This window comes from Mauremys reevesii, linkage group 2 (genome assembly GCF_016161935.1).
Source record: "Mauremys reevesii isolate NIE-2019 linkage group 2, ASM1616193v1, whole genome shotgun sequence".
NCBI classification, from domain to species: Eukaryota; Metazoa; Chordata; order Testudines; family Geoemydidae; genus Mauremys; species Mauremys reevesii.
Window position 1 is genome coordinate 35,781,296 of NC_052624.1, and position 16,457 is coordinate 35,797,752.

The 16,457-nt window shown below is 42.4% G+C and overlaps 1 protein-coding gene across 2 annotated transcripts in view; it reads left to right on the forward strand.

Moving 5' to 3' along the window:
• C2H10orf67 (chromosome 2 C10orf67 homolog) overlaps positions 1–16,457 on the forward strand; it is a 120,944-nt gene that overhangs the window by 85,154 nt on the left and 19,333 nt on the right. For both annotated transcript variants that reach the window (XM_039521675.1, XM_039521674.1), the window contains 3 exons: positions 4,475–4,562; positions 8,299–8,382; positions 13,639–13,738. In XM_039521675.1, coding sequence (XP_039377609.1) covers positions 4,475–4,562; positions 8,299–8,382; positions 13,639–13,738 — 272 coding nt within the window. The remainder of the gene's footprint in view (positions 1–4,474; positions 4,563–8,298; positions 8,383–13,638; positions 13,739–16,457) is intronic.

Genomic DNA, 16,457 nt, shown 5'->3' on the forward strand with positions numbered 1-16,457 from the left:
CATGGGGAAGTAGCCCAGGGAGTTGTAGCTGTCATGCAGCTGTTACAGGAGGTACCATAGACAGCTGCAATCCACAGGGCCCTGGGATGGAACCCGGAGTAGAGGGTGGGCCCGGGTTCCCCCCAAACCTCCCAATTCCTGATCAGACACAGGAGGAGTTGACCCAGACTGTGGGGAAGATCACTGAGGTGAGCAAATCTGCCAATAAGCGCAGGACCCACCAAGGTAGAGGAGGAACTTTGTCACACTTTGTAACTCTTCACAGTATGCTTTGGACTAGAATAATTTTCAGAGGGGTAGCCGTGTTAGTCTGGTTCTGTAGAAGCAGCAAAGAATCCTGTGGCACCTTATAGACTAACAGACGTTTTGCAGCATGAGCTTTCGTGGGTGAATACCCACTTCTTCGGATGCAAGTTTCGTATTCACCCACGAAAGCTCATGCTGCAAAACGTCTGTTAGTCTATAAGGTGCCACAGGATTCTTTGCTGCTTCTAGAATAATTTTGTGTCATCTGCAAACTTTGCCACCTCACTCTTTACCCCTTTTTCCAGATCATTTATGAATTTCTTGAACACCATTGGTCCCATTAGAGATCCCTGGAGGACTTCGCTATTTACCTTTCTCCATTCTGAAAACAGACATTTATTCCTACCTTTTGTTTCCTGTCTTTTCAGCAGCTGCTGATCCATGAGAGGACCTTCCCTCCTATCTCATGTTTGCTTACTTTGCTTAATAACCTTTAGTGAGGGACCTTGTCAAAGGTTTTCTAAAGGCCAAGTACACTATATCCACTGGCCTTGTCCATATGTTTGTTGACCCCTTCAAAGATTTCTAATAGATTAGTGAAGCACGATTTCCCTTTACAGAAGCCATGTTGACTCTTCCCCCAACAAGTCATATTTATCTATGTGTCTGATAACTCTGTTCTTTACTATAGTTTCAATCAATTTGCCTGCTATGGAAGTTAAGCTTACTGGCCTGTAATTGCCAGGATAGCCTCTGGAGCCCTTTTTAAAATTTGGCGTCATTAATTACTCTCCAGTCATCTGGTACAGAAGCTCATTTAAGTGGTAGGATACATACCACAGTTAGTAGTTTACACTTTCATATTTTATATTTGAGTTCCTTCAGAACAGTTGGGTGAATACCATCATGTCCTGATGATTTATTACTATTTAATTTATCTCTGACCTTCTCAGTCTATCTGTTCAGTCTCCCAGAACTCTTCACCCTCCTTCTCAACCTACTGACAAACCACAGTCAGATTTGGTGTCCAGCACTGAGCAGTCTGCACCTCCTGGCATAGATGAGGAGGAAGGATGATGTTTTGAATCAGTTCAGCAAGTCCTAATTAAAAGGAGAATACCCTCTGCTAGGACTACCTATTTGGACAAGTGGAAGTGTTTTTCAGTTTGGTCACTGGGTCAAGGAATTCAGCCAAGACTAGCCTGCATTCAGGACCTTTTGGATTACCTGTTACATCTTAAGTCCGCAGGTCTGCGTCTCAGGTCATTGAAGGTCCACTTAGCAGTGATTTTGGCATTCAATCCTCCGATACAAGGAAAGTCATTTTTTTTACAACTACATGTAGTCAGATTTCTGAAATGTGTTGTCTGTCTCTTTCCATGTCTGAAAAAAATGGTTCTGTTGTGGGACCATAAATACTGGCTGCCCTCATGGAACCTCCATTTGAGCCCCTTTCAACTTGCTCTATGTCCCTCCATTACTGAAAGACAGCTTTTCTTACTACCATAACATCCACAAGGAGAATAGGGAACAGCAGCGCCTAATGACAGGACTTCCGTATATGCAGTTTTTCCAAGACAAAGTGGCCCTAGGGCCGCATCCAAAAAAAATTTCTGAAGTGTTTTCACAGTTTCACCTTAACCAACCAATATACTTACCTGTATTCATTCCTAAGCCACACTCAAGTGCAGATGAACAGTGCCTTCATACATTGGATGTGAGACGATGCTTAGCATGCTATCTGAAAAGGGCTAAACCATTTTGTTCATCGCCTTGGCTTTTTGTCTCCTATGTGGATTGCGTGAAGGGTCAGGGAGTCTGCATTATAACGGCATATGGGATAGCTCAGACCACACCACCACATGTCCACAGAGACTGGTGGCTCATTCAGTGAGGGCCCAAGTGGCTTTGTCCACATTCCTCAGTGATGTTTCTGTATTGGATATTTTCAGGGCTGCTACCTGGTCTTCAGTGCATATTTTTACCAAACACTATGCTCATAGGTGCTGGAACAAGGAGTGCGGGGGGGGGGGGGGCAGCACCCCCTGGCTTGAAATGGTTTCCATTCTATACAGGGTTTACAGTTTGGTTCAATGGCTTTCAGCACCCCCACTATAAAATTGTTCCAGCACCCCTAACTATGCTATTACAACTGTTGTTTTTGGAGATGTGGGTAGAGAGGTGTATTCCATGGCCCACCCTTCATCCCCTCTTGTTGCCTGATTTGTTGATTGTATATTGATTATATTACCAATGTGAGTTTCCCCTGTTAGCACTCTGAAATTTGGTAGGTTATTGCCCCAAGATCAGGCCCTGTATTACCAGAATTACTGTTCAGTTGGGAGCCCTGATGTTCACAGTTGCAACACACACTTAGGAAATCACACTATATTTATAATAATTTGTTTTTAATACGGTTAGCAAATTCACAAACACTCAAACCCAGCATGGCAAATAGAAAGGATGCAGAATGAGCTGAGTATCCATATACGTACCCCATCCCTTGCAAAACAACCTGAATTGTTAATTATTTTCCTCATCTTCCCCCTCACCATCATCAGTAGTCACCATCCTGGCATCTCTCCAGGCACACAGGCCAGGTTACAGCTGTTATAATGTGTTATACTGACAATACTATACCTAATGCATGTTCAGTAGGAGTTTCAGTGCCTTTTTCTTATTTGTAATTCTTCACCCTACTCATGTTGGGATGCTCTTCTCCCAGAGTTTATTAATCCTTTTACCTCAAGCTTATTAGCACATATATCAATTAGTTAGCATGTCATTCTTGTAACCGGACATTTGCTGATGTCCTTAACTAAAAATATCCCAAATTGGTATAAACTAGCATCTTGTGATTACCTCTCAGCAGTTTGCAACACTTGCGATTATTGCAAAACAATAAACAAAGTTTTGTGCCATCTTGTGACTTAAGGTCATTGTTAGTTTACTTACTTATGCTAACTTATTGAGCAACTACTCTTATGCTGTAAGGCCTTATACTATGGGAACTGCTTAAGCCATTCTTATAGTTCTATGCCTATAGGTCTTATGCATTTCTGCTATCAGTTCCTTATGCCTTTTTCCTTTAATGATCATTATACAGTAAGTATTGCATGGCTGTATACCCACTGCATGTGTTACACTCTGCATCAGAGCTTCAGTTTTGGATTTTGGTGGGAATGAGTTGAGGGGGGCACTGCCCCTTGGGAGGGGCTACGAGATAAAATTACAATAGATTTATAAAGGCTGATATTTTAAAGCTGTGAATATGTTCTGTTCCTCGAGGATTTTTCAAATCCACAGAGTATGGTATTGTATCAATACATTTAGTGTATATATCTAGCAATACGCACAACTTATTGCTGAATATTTATTGACTTTTTGCTCTCATTCTCTCTTGTGTGTTTGCTTTATTGTTAAGCCTGAGGCTTGTAAAAGGAACACTCATGAGAATTGTTTCTTGCTGGTCAGTAAAAAGATGTATTTGTCATAGCATGTGAGAGGGGTTAGCAGAATGTCACATCCCATTATTTCAGTTCTTTCTGCAAGTACAGCAAACATCATGAGTCATATAGTCATTTATGTAAGATGTCTTCATATTCCTTCTGTTGTATTAAAAAGCAGTACCGTATTTTAAAATGCACATAAGTTTTTCTTTACATTTTTCCATTTTTTACTTGATCTGTTCTTTTCTTTCTCTTGTTATTTTCATTTTTTTAATGAAAGTATTTTCTGTACTCTGTATTGGCTCTGATCATCTTATGGGAGGGCAAGGTGTTTAGGGCTGGTCTCCATAGCAAGCGAGTGCACAGCATGTTAGTACACTGTAGATTCACACACTGGATTGGCACACACTAATTCTCTATGGAGACAAGCCCTTAATCATAGCTTTTATTTTGCTTGTTTGTTTGTTTTTTGTTGTTGTATATGTTAAGGTCCTCAAGTCTTGCAAAGAGAGCTGCCATATTCACAATGTACTTATTTGCATAAGTTAAAATATATTAAAACACCTTAACATATAATATCACAGAATTCTTCACAGCATCATGTGTAATCTAAAGGGAAATGGAAAGTTTCTAATGGAAGATATATAGATATATATATAGAGAGAGAGAGAGATTTTAACTAATTCATCAATTGTAATTATTCGCAATGACATCCTACGTTATAATCGATATATGTTTACATTTTTAATTTAACATAGAGACTCTTTTTTTTTCCCCAGCCTGCATGCCATTAAGGATGAGATGTTTCTTAGACATACTTTGTACCGTCAGGCAGCAGCATTTAACCATGCATCCCTCAATCAACCCGTATGTAAAAACAACTGTGCAATTGATTGTTTTTTAATGTTTTGTTTTTATTGGAAGGTTCTAACCTTCTAACACTGCAAAGCCTAGTAATAAACTTTATATTATGAAGCCAAGCAAATCCAAAAGCAAGAATAAAAAAGATACAAAAGTGATTCACTGCTGAGAGGGTGTGAGGGAGATTCCCACACATGAGCCATTCTTTTTAGGTGACAAATCTGAGGAATTGTCCCAGATTGAGGTGTTAGTAGAAGCAGTTTGGGAACAAATTAATAAATTGCCCAGTAATGAGTCACCAGGACCTAATGGTATTCACCCAAGAGTTTTGAAGAAACTCAAATATGAAATTGCAGAACTGCCAACTGTGGTATGTAACATATCAGTGCCAGATGACTGGAGGACAGCTAATGTAACATTGATTTTTTTTAAAAGGCTCCAGGAGTGATCCTGGCACTTACAGGCCAGTAAGCCTATCTTCTATATCAGGCAAATTGGTTGAAATTATAATAAAGAACAGAGTTATCAGACAAATTGATGAACATGATTTGTTTGGGAAGAGTCTTTTGTAAATGGAAATTATGTCTCACCAATCTATTAGAAATTTTGAGGGGGCAGAGGTGAAAGTAAGCCAATCCGGTCCGGTATGGTGTACCGGCAAGAGCCAGTACGCCATGCCGGACCACATCGGCTTCTGTAGCGGGAATTTAATGGGCTCTGCGGGGAGCCCCAAGCCCTTTAAATCCCAGCCCGCAGCTCCGGCAGCAGGGCTGGGGCCAGCATTTAAAGCGCTCCTCCGAGCTTCCCACCGAGTCACAATTCATTCCCTAATCTGTTCCTGAGGCAGTGCAACTACATGCTGTCCCTTACTTGGGTCAGACTGTGTTCTGACAATGTAGCCTTAAGGAATATGACACACACATGCACGCTATTCAAAAAAGGACCTAAGAGAAAGTGTTTGGCAAAATAGAAATGGAAGGTTTATTGTTTAAAACTCACTTACTGCTTGGCAACTGGGAAAACATTTATTTCATTCACATAGAGTTGTGTGTGCTCTGTCCAATTTGTGCTGCTCTGGCAGTGTAAAGGGGATGGGTCTGATGACCTGGTCCTTCAGCTTGGTCAGATCTGTAATCAGCCATCGCTCTCATCTCCACTGGACTTTCCCAGTAGAACTAGTAGTCTGAACACTCAGACAACAGTACTTGGCACTATCAGTTTGAAAATCCTTCAGTTGGTGAATAAATTCAAAGACTATATCAAGGAATGCCTCTGTTGGAGCCAGACTCATTTTAACTACAAATGTCCGTCCTAACGGATGGGGAAGTACTTCTACAGTCACTATCAACTCAAAGGAAATGGATAAAGCCAGAAAATATCAGTATATTCCTCTAAATTATAGTTCCAACATAAAGGTATTAAAATCAACCCTGGTGAGTTCAGTCGGGCAATGAGATAGCTGTTACATATCTGTACATGCAAAGGAGAATTTCCATTAGTGGAATTACTCGCATGCTTACATTTAATACATGCTTAAGTGCTTTGCAGAATATGGATGGAATTATTCACATTCTTAATTGCTTTGCTGAATCAGAACCTTAATGCATACAGGCATTGTTCTGGATGTGCAGGGAGAAAAACAAGGTGCAAGGGATGTGGATAATTAGGCCACAACCGTAATTATGTAATTTATCTGGGAGCTATCTGGCAATAGGTCATACAGTGAAGTTCATCATTCTTTCCTTAATGATTTCCACCTGTTTGAAGACTGCCATAAGCCCCACACCCGCTCCCACACCATTGCTGGGACCCCACTGGCCTTAACTCATGTGAGGGCTAAGGTGCTGGGTAAAGGGGGTTGTCTCCTTGTTGTATCAGACATTAGATGCCCTGACCCCATTCCCCAGCTTCTTCAGGAGATGCCTTTTCCTAAGTCCACTTCCAATTCTGTTTTATCAGGGAACCAAACCACCTGTAGAGCAAGTACCTGCACTGGCCACCAGAAGTTGCCACCAATTAGCTTGGCTGTCTCCTCTCCACCCCTAGCCACTTTCCATAATAGTTATAAAATGCTTTCCAGAGTGGGGATGGAATTACAAGATTAAGTGCTTTGCTGAATCAGAACCTTAATGCAAACATGCAGAGTAGATGACTTAAAGTTGCTATGAAAACTAGAGCTGTCAAGCAATTAAAAAAATTAATCACGAATAATCGCACTGTTAAACAATAAAATACCATTTATTTAAATATTTTTGGATTTTTTTCTACATTTTCAAATATATTGATTTCAGTTACAACACAGAATACAAAATGATTTATTGTTTACTACAAATATTTGCACTGTAAAAAAACAAAAGAAATAGTATTTTTCAATTCCCCCGTTACAAGTACTGTAGTGCAATCTCTTTATCATGAAAGTTGAAAGTACAAATGTAGAATTATGTACAAAAAAACTGCATTCAAAAATTAAACACTGTAAAACTTTAGAGTCTACAAGTCCACTCAGTCCTACTTCATGTTCAGCCAATTACTCAGACAAACAAGTCTGTTTACATTTGCAGGAGATAATGCCTCCTGCTTCTTGTTTATGTCACCTGAAAGTGAGAACAAGCGTTCACATGGCACCGGCATCACAAGATATTTATGTGCCAGATGTGTTAAAGATTCATATGTCCCTTCATGCTTCAACCACCATTCCAGAGGACATGCGTCAATGATGATGATGAGTTCTGCTCAATAACGATCCAAAACAGTGCGGACCAATGCATGTCCATTTTCATCATCAGAGTCAGATGCCACCAGCAGAAGGTTGATTTTCTTTTTTGGTGGTTCGGGTTCTGTAGTTTCCACATCGGAGCGTTGCTCTTATAAGATATCTGAAAGCATGGTCCAGAACTCGGCCCTCTCAGATTTTGGAAGGCACTTCAGAGTCTTAAACCTTGGGTCAAGTGTTGTATCTATCTTTAGAAATCTCACATTGGTACCTTCTTTGCATTTTGTCAAATCTGCAGTAGAAGTGTTCTGAAAATTAACGACATGTTCTGGGTCATCATCCGAGACTGCTATAACATGAAATATATGGCAGAATGTGGATAAAACAGAACAGGAGGCATACAATTCCCCCCCCCCAAAGGAGTTCAGTCACAAATTTAATTAATGCATTATTTTTTTAATGAGCATCATCAGCATGGAAGCATGTCCTCTGGAATGGTGGCTGAAGAATGAAGGGGCATACGAATGTTTAGCATATCTGGCACGTAAATACCTTGCAATGCCGGCTACAAAAATCCCATGTTTAACGGTGTGATTAATCACGATTAATTTTTTTATTCACAATTAATTTTTTTACTTAATCGTGTGAGTTAACTGCAATTAATTGACAGCCCTAGTGAAAACCAAATGTTCAACTTCTTGACATTGATGCAATTAAAAATTAAATTATAATAGTTGCACATACATTGGGTTTTTGCACTGATACATATTGTTTATTGCATAAGGTCACATATAAAGTCCAGCTGTGAACGTATTCAATTCTACATGTAAAAGAGCTGTTTTTTACTTTAGCTATATTTTAACTGTCTTTTGGTGTCATTATTGTATGCAACCTCCCCATTTAGTCAGATGAACAAAACAGTGCATTCTATTTCAGTATTTTATTTTGAAGCTTAGTTGTTTGTGAGCATACATGGTCTGAAGTTATGTTTTCTTGAAATATGCTTAGTATGTTTTTGGTGTTTTACAGCTTGCTGTTCCTCTCTATATTGAAACTGGTGCAAGCCAAATAAATGAACGAAGGGGTGGTTTATATTTCCCTTTTTCACCATTGGTATGTAACTTCTTTTTTCATTAAATGTAACTGTTTAAAATTTTTCTGTGAATAATACAAGTATATAGTAGAATTTTCTGACAATTTTGAAAAGCTAAATTTTTATATTGCAAGGAGTCAAAAAAAATCTGTGATTTTTCACAGTGAAAAAATTGTTCTAGTGATTCTTTTGACCACTTATATCTGACAATGGTTTATTGCAGATATCTGAAAATTCACTATACATGTGTACATTTCAACATGTAGTTGTGAATATTGTAATTTACATTAACTTTTACTTTTTCAGAACTTAGACAAATGGTCTATATTGAATAATGGTTTATGATAGACCATCTATAGAATATCTAAAACCAACATTGCACTCAGTAACATTTAACAATGAAATGTATGTCCTTTTTAAAAATTAGAAAATTTAATAACAAATAATTTAATGTTAAGATTGCTATGTGTAATTCAAGAAAAGACATATAAAGGTTACAAAACCAGTTCTAGTGCTCCATCTTAACGTTCAGTTAATACAGACAAAAAAATTAAAAAGAATGATTCTCAATGGCAGGCATCTAAACAACCTTAGCTCTACCCTTTTAACAAGACATGAGCAACAGCAACAAACTCTTAATGAACCTTTTCCCTTTATCATGTAGCTCTCTCTCAGAACTGTATATGAAAATTTAAATAACAGTGTATAGGTACAGTATCTCAAATAGCAAATAGGTATTAAATGACTTACTAGGTATTCAATGACTTAGAATATAGGTATGTCAAATAGCAGTCTTTTCTTACTGAGAAAAATAGTTCACTATGCCCCTAATTAGACAGTAAGGTATGGAATAGACTAAATATAATCCTTAAACCAGAGAATAAAATTTTCCCTATTACCTTAAAAAAAAACCCTGTTCATCTGATAGTAAACCACCACACTTGTTACTGTAGAAGAATATACACAAAATACTCAATTTTTTATTTATATGTGTGACAGAGCTCCTTCTCTGCCTCAGTGGGTTCTGCACCTCCACTTAGCGGTGGGCCAGGGTATTCCTCTCTACCTTAGAATTTTCCCACACCCCTGGACTTGCCGTCCACACCTTGCCTGAGCAGGGTTCCTCCCGGCCTCCCTGACGAGGGACGGGGAGGAGAGCCTCTTAGTCTCTAGTAGCCCCTCCGGGCATGGTGGCAGCAAACCAGACACTCAGTTCAGTCTCTCCCCTCCAGTGAGGTCTCTTCCCTCAGACCTCCAGGGCCCAGAAGGGTTGTTCACCCTCTTGGGTAGGATTTCCCCTGCCCTTTGCCTCTGTACCTGTGAGGTTTTCCCTCCTTGTCAGCATCTGCACTGCCCAGCTCTCCAGTAGCGCACTTCCCTCCCACAACTCCTATCGCATGCCCCTATCTGGCTGGAGGGGAGGCTTTTAACAGGTTCTGGCAGGTCCGTGATTGGCCCCAGGTGTCCTAATTAACCTAGAGCAACCTCTGTTCAGTTACCAAGGGAAAAGCGGCCTGCTTATCCCGGGGCTAATATACCTGCCTTCCAGCACTCTCCTGTAGCCATCTGGCCTGACGCTGTCACATATCCCTCCCCGCTGCTCAAAACCATGGGGTTGGGCAACTTGGGTCACTAGACAGTGTACCCAGGACAGGCCATCCGCATCACCATGGCGGCTTCCGACTCTGTGTTTTATGCGGAAGTGGAACGGTTGGAGGGATAAGAACCATCTGATCACCCTGGCATTCTTCTCTTTATTCCGTTGCATCCACTGGAGGGGGGCATTGTCGGTCACAAGGACAAATCGCCAACCTAGCCGGTAATATCGTAGAGTTTCCATGGCCCACTTAATGGTGAAACACTCCCTCTCTACTGCTGCATATTTCTGTTCCCTCCAAAGGAGTTTTCTGCTAAGGTAAAGAATTGGGTGTTCATCTTCTCCGACCATCTGTGACAGGACAGCCCTCAACTCCACTTCGTATGCATCCATCTGTAAAATGAATTATTTAGTAAAGTCCAGGGCTGTGAGCACAGAGTTGCTGCAGAGGGCTGTCCACAGGTCTGTGAATGCCCCCTCTGCCGCATCAGTCCATCACATCATGTTAGGTCCCCGGGCCTTTACCAGGTCCGTCAGGGGACTTGCCCTGGTGGTGAACTGGGGGATAAATCGCCGGTGGTACTCCACTATGCCTAGGAATGCTCTGACTTATTTTTTCTGGTTTGGCTGGGGCCAATTTTTGGATCGCTTCCAGCTTATTTAGAGGGGGCTTTACCAGGCCTCTCCCTACAATGTACCCTAGGTATTTAGCCTCCACTAGTCCTATGGCACACTTGGCGGGATTGGCTGTGAGGCCGGTGCGCCGTAGGGTATTCAGCACCACTTCTACCTATTCCAGGTGGGTCTCTCAGTCTGGGCTATGGATAATCGCGTAGTCCAAGTATGCGGCAGCATAACTGGCATGGGGGCGCAACAGCTTGTCCATGAGACGCTGGAAGGTGGCTGGAACCCCATGCAGCCTGAAGGTGATGGGGACTGTGTTGCTGACACTCGGGGTAGGAGGCGCAATACCGCCGAACTTCTTCATGTATTCCTGGCCAGAAGAACCTTCATAGGATTTGTGCCAGGGTCTTCTCTGCCCCTAGGTGCCCTGCAAAAAGGTGACTGTGGGCAAGGACTAACACCGCCCTCAGATGCTTTCATGGCACCAGGAGCTGCTGTACTTCCTGCCCCTACATCTGTATGACCCAGTACATGAGATCCATCTTGATCATGAAGTAGGGTCCTGGTCCCCGGGCGTTTTCGTCTATGGATACCCCATCTATCTCAGCCACCTCCTTCCTGATGTTATCATATCTCAGGTCTTCCGCCTGGTCCCGTCCAAAATTCTCTTTCCCAGGACTAAGCTGGCCCTGGGTCAGGATCCGGGTTCCCAAGGCCTTAGCTGCCCTCCTTTCCCGCTTGGTCTTCCTGACCCTCCTGGGAACAGGGAACAGATCCTGAGCTATCTCAGAGAAAATCAGGGGGTGGTATTCTGCTGTGGATGACTCATTAACTTCGGGATCTTCTCCTTCCTCCAACCCCTCTGGTGGGAGCAAGCTTCCAAACCCTGGGAAATCTCTCCCTATGAGTATGGAGTATGGGAGTTTAGGGACCACCCCTGCTGTTACCCTGGTAATGTTCCCCTGGATCTCAATCTTTACTGGGATGGTGGGGTAATAACTAACCGCCCCATGGACGCATGTTACCCCTGTACGTTTGACCTGCATCAGCTGAAGGTATTTCACTAGCTTCCCGGTGATGAGGGGGATAGTGCTCCCGGAGTCCACAAGCGCCATGATCTCTACCCCATTCAGTCTCACTGGCCTTGTATATTTATATGGGGTTAGCACAACCCCCACTAAATGGATTAGGATGCACGGGTCTGCCCCGTTCCCCAGGTTACACTGCATGGGCTCCTCAGCTTTGGGACACTGGGTTGCTATGTGCCACAACTCCTCATGCATAACATCTGTACATGGCCCTAGTCACCCCCCTGTCCTTTGGGCTAGGGGGACTGGCCCCACAGTCCTCTTTGCCCAGGTCACTCCATCCCTTCATGGCCCCTGGCTAGTCCTCGGCTCCCCTTTCTCCCACCTAGACCTTCCTGGGTGCTCGGTCGTCCGAATTCCTGGGATCGGGGCCGATCATTTGATTCAGAAAAAATCTTCCCTGGGTGGTCATAAAAGTTCCCTGGCCATCATCCGTCTCTCCACCAGTGCAACCACCTCGTCATAGGAGAAGGGGTCATTCTGGCCCACCCATGCGCAGAGGTCTGGTGGCAGTCCCCTCGTGTACCGGTCTATGACCAGAATCTCCAGAACCTCCTTGGAACTATGGGCCTTGGGTCGCAGCCACTTCTGTGCAAGGTGAGTGAGTTCAAATAGTTGGGACCTTGGAGGCTTGCTCTGTTGGTACCCCCACTTGTGATACCTCTGGGCCCGCACCGCTGCCATTATCCCCGAATGCGCCAGGATCTCCGCCTTCAATAGGGGGTAGTCGGACGCGACTTCTGCAGGCATATCATGGTAAGCCTTCTGGGCCTCCCCACACAAAAAGGGGGCAAGGATGTCGGCCCACTGGTCCTGGGGCCCAGGCCTTACGCAACGTAGTCCTTTCAAAGGTAAGGAGTCCACATTGTCTTCCACAGTCATCTTTGGTAGGTAACCAGTGGCCTTTAGGACTCACGTCTCATTGGGCCCACAGGCTAGGGTGGTCAGGGATTTCAGATGGTCCATCACCTCTCGCAGGAGCGCTCAGTCCTGAGCAGCCTGATTCATCAGCAATTGGTTGGTCTAGTGCTGCAACCCCATCAATTCCTGCTGGACTGTCATCTGGGCTCACGTGGCCTCCTGTTGGGTCACTGTGGACCGTACTAGTACCCTCACCATGTCGTCCATTGTGGTGAGGACAAGAAAATCCCCCTTTTCTATTTTTTTTGGCTTAGTCTGCTGCACTGTCACACAATCCCACCTCTGACACCAGTTGTGACAGAGCTCCTTCTCTGCCTCGGTGGGTTCTGTGCTTCCACTTAGCAGTGGGCCGGGGTATTCCTCTCAACCTCAGAATTTTCCCATGCCCCTGAGCTTGCTCTCCATACCTTGCCTGAGCAGGGTTCCTCCCTGCTTATCCTGGGGCTAATATACCTGCTTTCCAGCACTCTCCTGTAGCCATCTGGCCTGACTCTGTCACAAATGTTAAAAAGATCTGTAAGAGACCATTCCCCTTCTAAAAAAAATCAAAAGAAGTATTAATATTATTTCCATGGAAATTGAATCAGGCCAAAAAATGGTAAGGCAAAAACTAGGACATAGTTATGGTTATTTAAATGCTGCTCGTTGAGAATATTTCAGTATTTGTTTGCAACATGTTGTAGTTATTATAGAGCCTAGAAACTGTAGTCATGGACTGAGACCCCAGTGTGCTAGGTGCTGTACATACACAGAACAAAAATATGGTCCCTACTCCAAACAGCTTACAATCTAAGTATAAAACAAGACACAGCAGGTTGATCTAGACAAACAAGGGAATACAAAGAAACAATGATACATGGCTGGTGTCAGAATTGTTTATGGAACTTCTGATTTCCACTTTTTATAGTATTTAATGGTTTTACAGATGGTTTTATGTCTTTGCTTGAATTTTACACAATAACCTTAAATGTAACTTAACAAGTTTCTTGTTATTTAATCAACTAATAGCTTTTAATCAGTCTTAATGAAAAAATGTTCCATACTAGCCCCAGATACGTTCCCAGTCTACTGCAGCGATGGAAGAAACAGATCTTAATATTGTAAAAATTCCAACTGGAACAGAAATGTGCTGTTTGTATGAAGATGGTAAGTATGAAATTTTTTAGGAAAAATAATATACTTTGTAACTTTATTTTGTGGGAAAACAGACTGATAGAAATCCTGTATCTTCAATTCCATACACACTGCCCTGAAAATGTAGACATAAAAACTAAGTAGAGCTTTATAAGAACTTCAGTTAAATTATTGCTGTTTGTTATGAAACAGGAAATAAGATATTTTAAATGCAATGCAGCAGTTTGACAAGAAGCAAAATACAATTAACTACTTCTCTTATAAAAGTTAGGAGCATTATGCATCATTTTGTCTGGTATGCAGTTTGTCAACTGTTCAATCAGATCTCATGGGCTCTGATCCAACAAAGCACTTAAGCACATGCTTAACTTTAAGCATCTGAGTGTTCCCTTGACTTCAATGAATTATCCCCATGCTTAAAGTTAAGCACATGCTTTAAGTGTTTTGCTGGATCAAGGCTTTAGTATGCATACTTTCCATTAATAGTACTAACACTGAAACTAGCTACCATTCCTGCCTTTTGATATATACATCATTCTGGATGCTTGAGTGCCATTTAAGTATTCTCTGTCTTTGGTTAGACTGGCAAGCAGCAAAATCTGTTAAAACTTTTACATGTGGCATTGTTCTGCTGTTTTATCCCACTTCCATAACTCTCCTCCAGTTCTTTCTCTTATTTGCACAAGTTCAAGCAAAACCTACATCAAGATTTGGAAGTGAAGCTTGTCAAGTCAGGAATATAGAAGTAACATTTCAAAATGGAGTCCTCCATATCAGTAATGTTGGCAGTTAGCTCTGGGAACTTCATTGCTTCAGAGGATCTGCAAAATACCCACATGTATTTGCCCATTGTTGTCATTGGTTTCTAATCCTGTCATTAGGACCTTTAATCTACTTTGCTGTTTGACCATAGCTCCCATGTTATTTACCAAAATGATAGTAATATTGGCAGCCATTGACAAAGAGACAACTATTCTAGTGTACTCTGATGGCTGGCCAACCAGAGCCCTGACTCTTCCACTCACACACTCTGCTGTTCATTGAGCCTATGGAATAGGAACTAAACAATCACATAGCTAACTTCTCTCTTCATGACTTCTGATCTACATGGGCACAATTTTCAGTGTCACTATCTATAAGTCTTTTCACAAAAAGAGAGGGTAAAAGTGCCAAACTCAAAGAAAATAAAGATTGCCACATTCAAGATTACTTGGATCTCTTACATTTAGAGGTCTCCTATCAGGAGCTGACTCCTTGAATCCATTCTGATCCAGGTCTCTGTTTTTATTCCTCTTGGGAAAAGTGGATTCACCATCCTGAAGTTTTAAGATCAAAGGTGGTTATCCCAAAAGGAATCAATTCTTATCCCGGAGCAGAAGATGCAAAGAAATAATTATGAACTTAAATAAAACACATTAGACCAGGGGTAGGCAACCTATGGCATGCGTGCCGAAGGCGGCAAGCGAGCTGATTTTCAGTGGCACCCACACTGCCTGGGTCCTGGCCACTGGTCCGTGGGGCTCTGCATTTTAATTTAATTTTAAAGGAAGCTTCTTAAACATTTTTAAAACCTTATTTACTTTACATACAACAATAGTTTAGTTATATATTATATATATATAGGCTTATAGAAAGAGACCTTCTAAAAACGTTAAAATGTATTACTGGCACGCAAAACCTTAAATTAGCGTGAATAAATGAAGACTCTGCACAACACTTCTGAAAGGGTGCCGACCCCTGCATTAGACTGTAAATAGACTTTAAAGCAGGGGCATAGACAACTATTTTTATTTGAGGGAGCAAAAGTTAAAAAAAAATAGCTGTTGAATATTGTGTTACACTATCTAATTACTGTAGCAGCAACAGTCTTCTGATAACTCAGTTTGTTCTAATCAGCCCAGATGGGGGTACAGTTGTCTGATGTCTCAGCTGCTGATGGTCTCTTTGTCAGCTGGCTCTTGGTAGCTGAGGCCAGGTTGTAGGTATGTCCTGCAGCAGGCCCTGGCTCCTTTCTTCTCTGTCTGGGAAGTGGCTCAAGAAGCAGGGTCTCCTGTTCTTGTGAAGGGGAATTCTCTGGGCCTGTGTAAGGCTCACCTGCCTGTGCTTCTCCCACTCTTTCTGCAGCCAGGCTAGCTGTTTCCCTCCTCCACAAAGACTACGGATTCTCTCTCTTGGGGCTGTGGGAGTTTCTGAGAGTGAGATTGTGTTTGGTAAGTCTGAGGCTGAACTGAAAGAGCACTGCACAGACACACCAGGGCTGATAGGGTCACAAAATGATTGGTTGCTATGATGCTGAGCAGGACCCTCCAATGCAAGTCACCAGAGCACTTAGAATGAGGAGGTTTCTACAGCATCCTCCAAGTTGAGAACATAAAGTCACCCAGGGACAGAGCCATCCCCCGGGTTGTATCAGGGAGAACAGAATGGGTGGCAAAATGCCATCCCTTGACATACATACATACCACTTCTTGATCATGGCTACAAAACAAACATTTACCAGACCCTTCCAGGACAACTATCTACCTGGGTGCACTAGAATCTCATCCACGGAAGAGAAGGCAACCAGTGAGGGGAACAGAGGGTTTCCCACTTGAAGGACAGTTCCTGCAAAATCTTTCTGCAAATGCTGAGTAGCCCGTTTAAGGAGTGCTGCCTGGAATTCAGCAAGAACCTTATCCAAAAATCCACACAGACCGGTTTCTGGTCTGAGCAGCAAAAGCGTGACAAACAG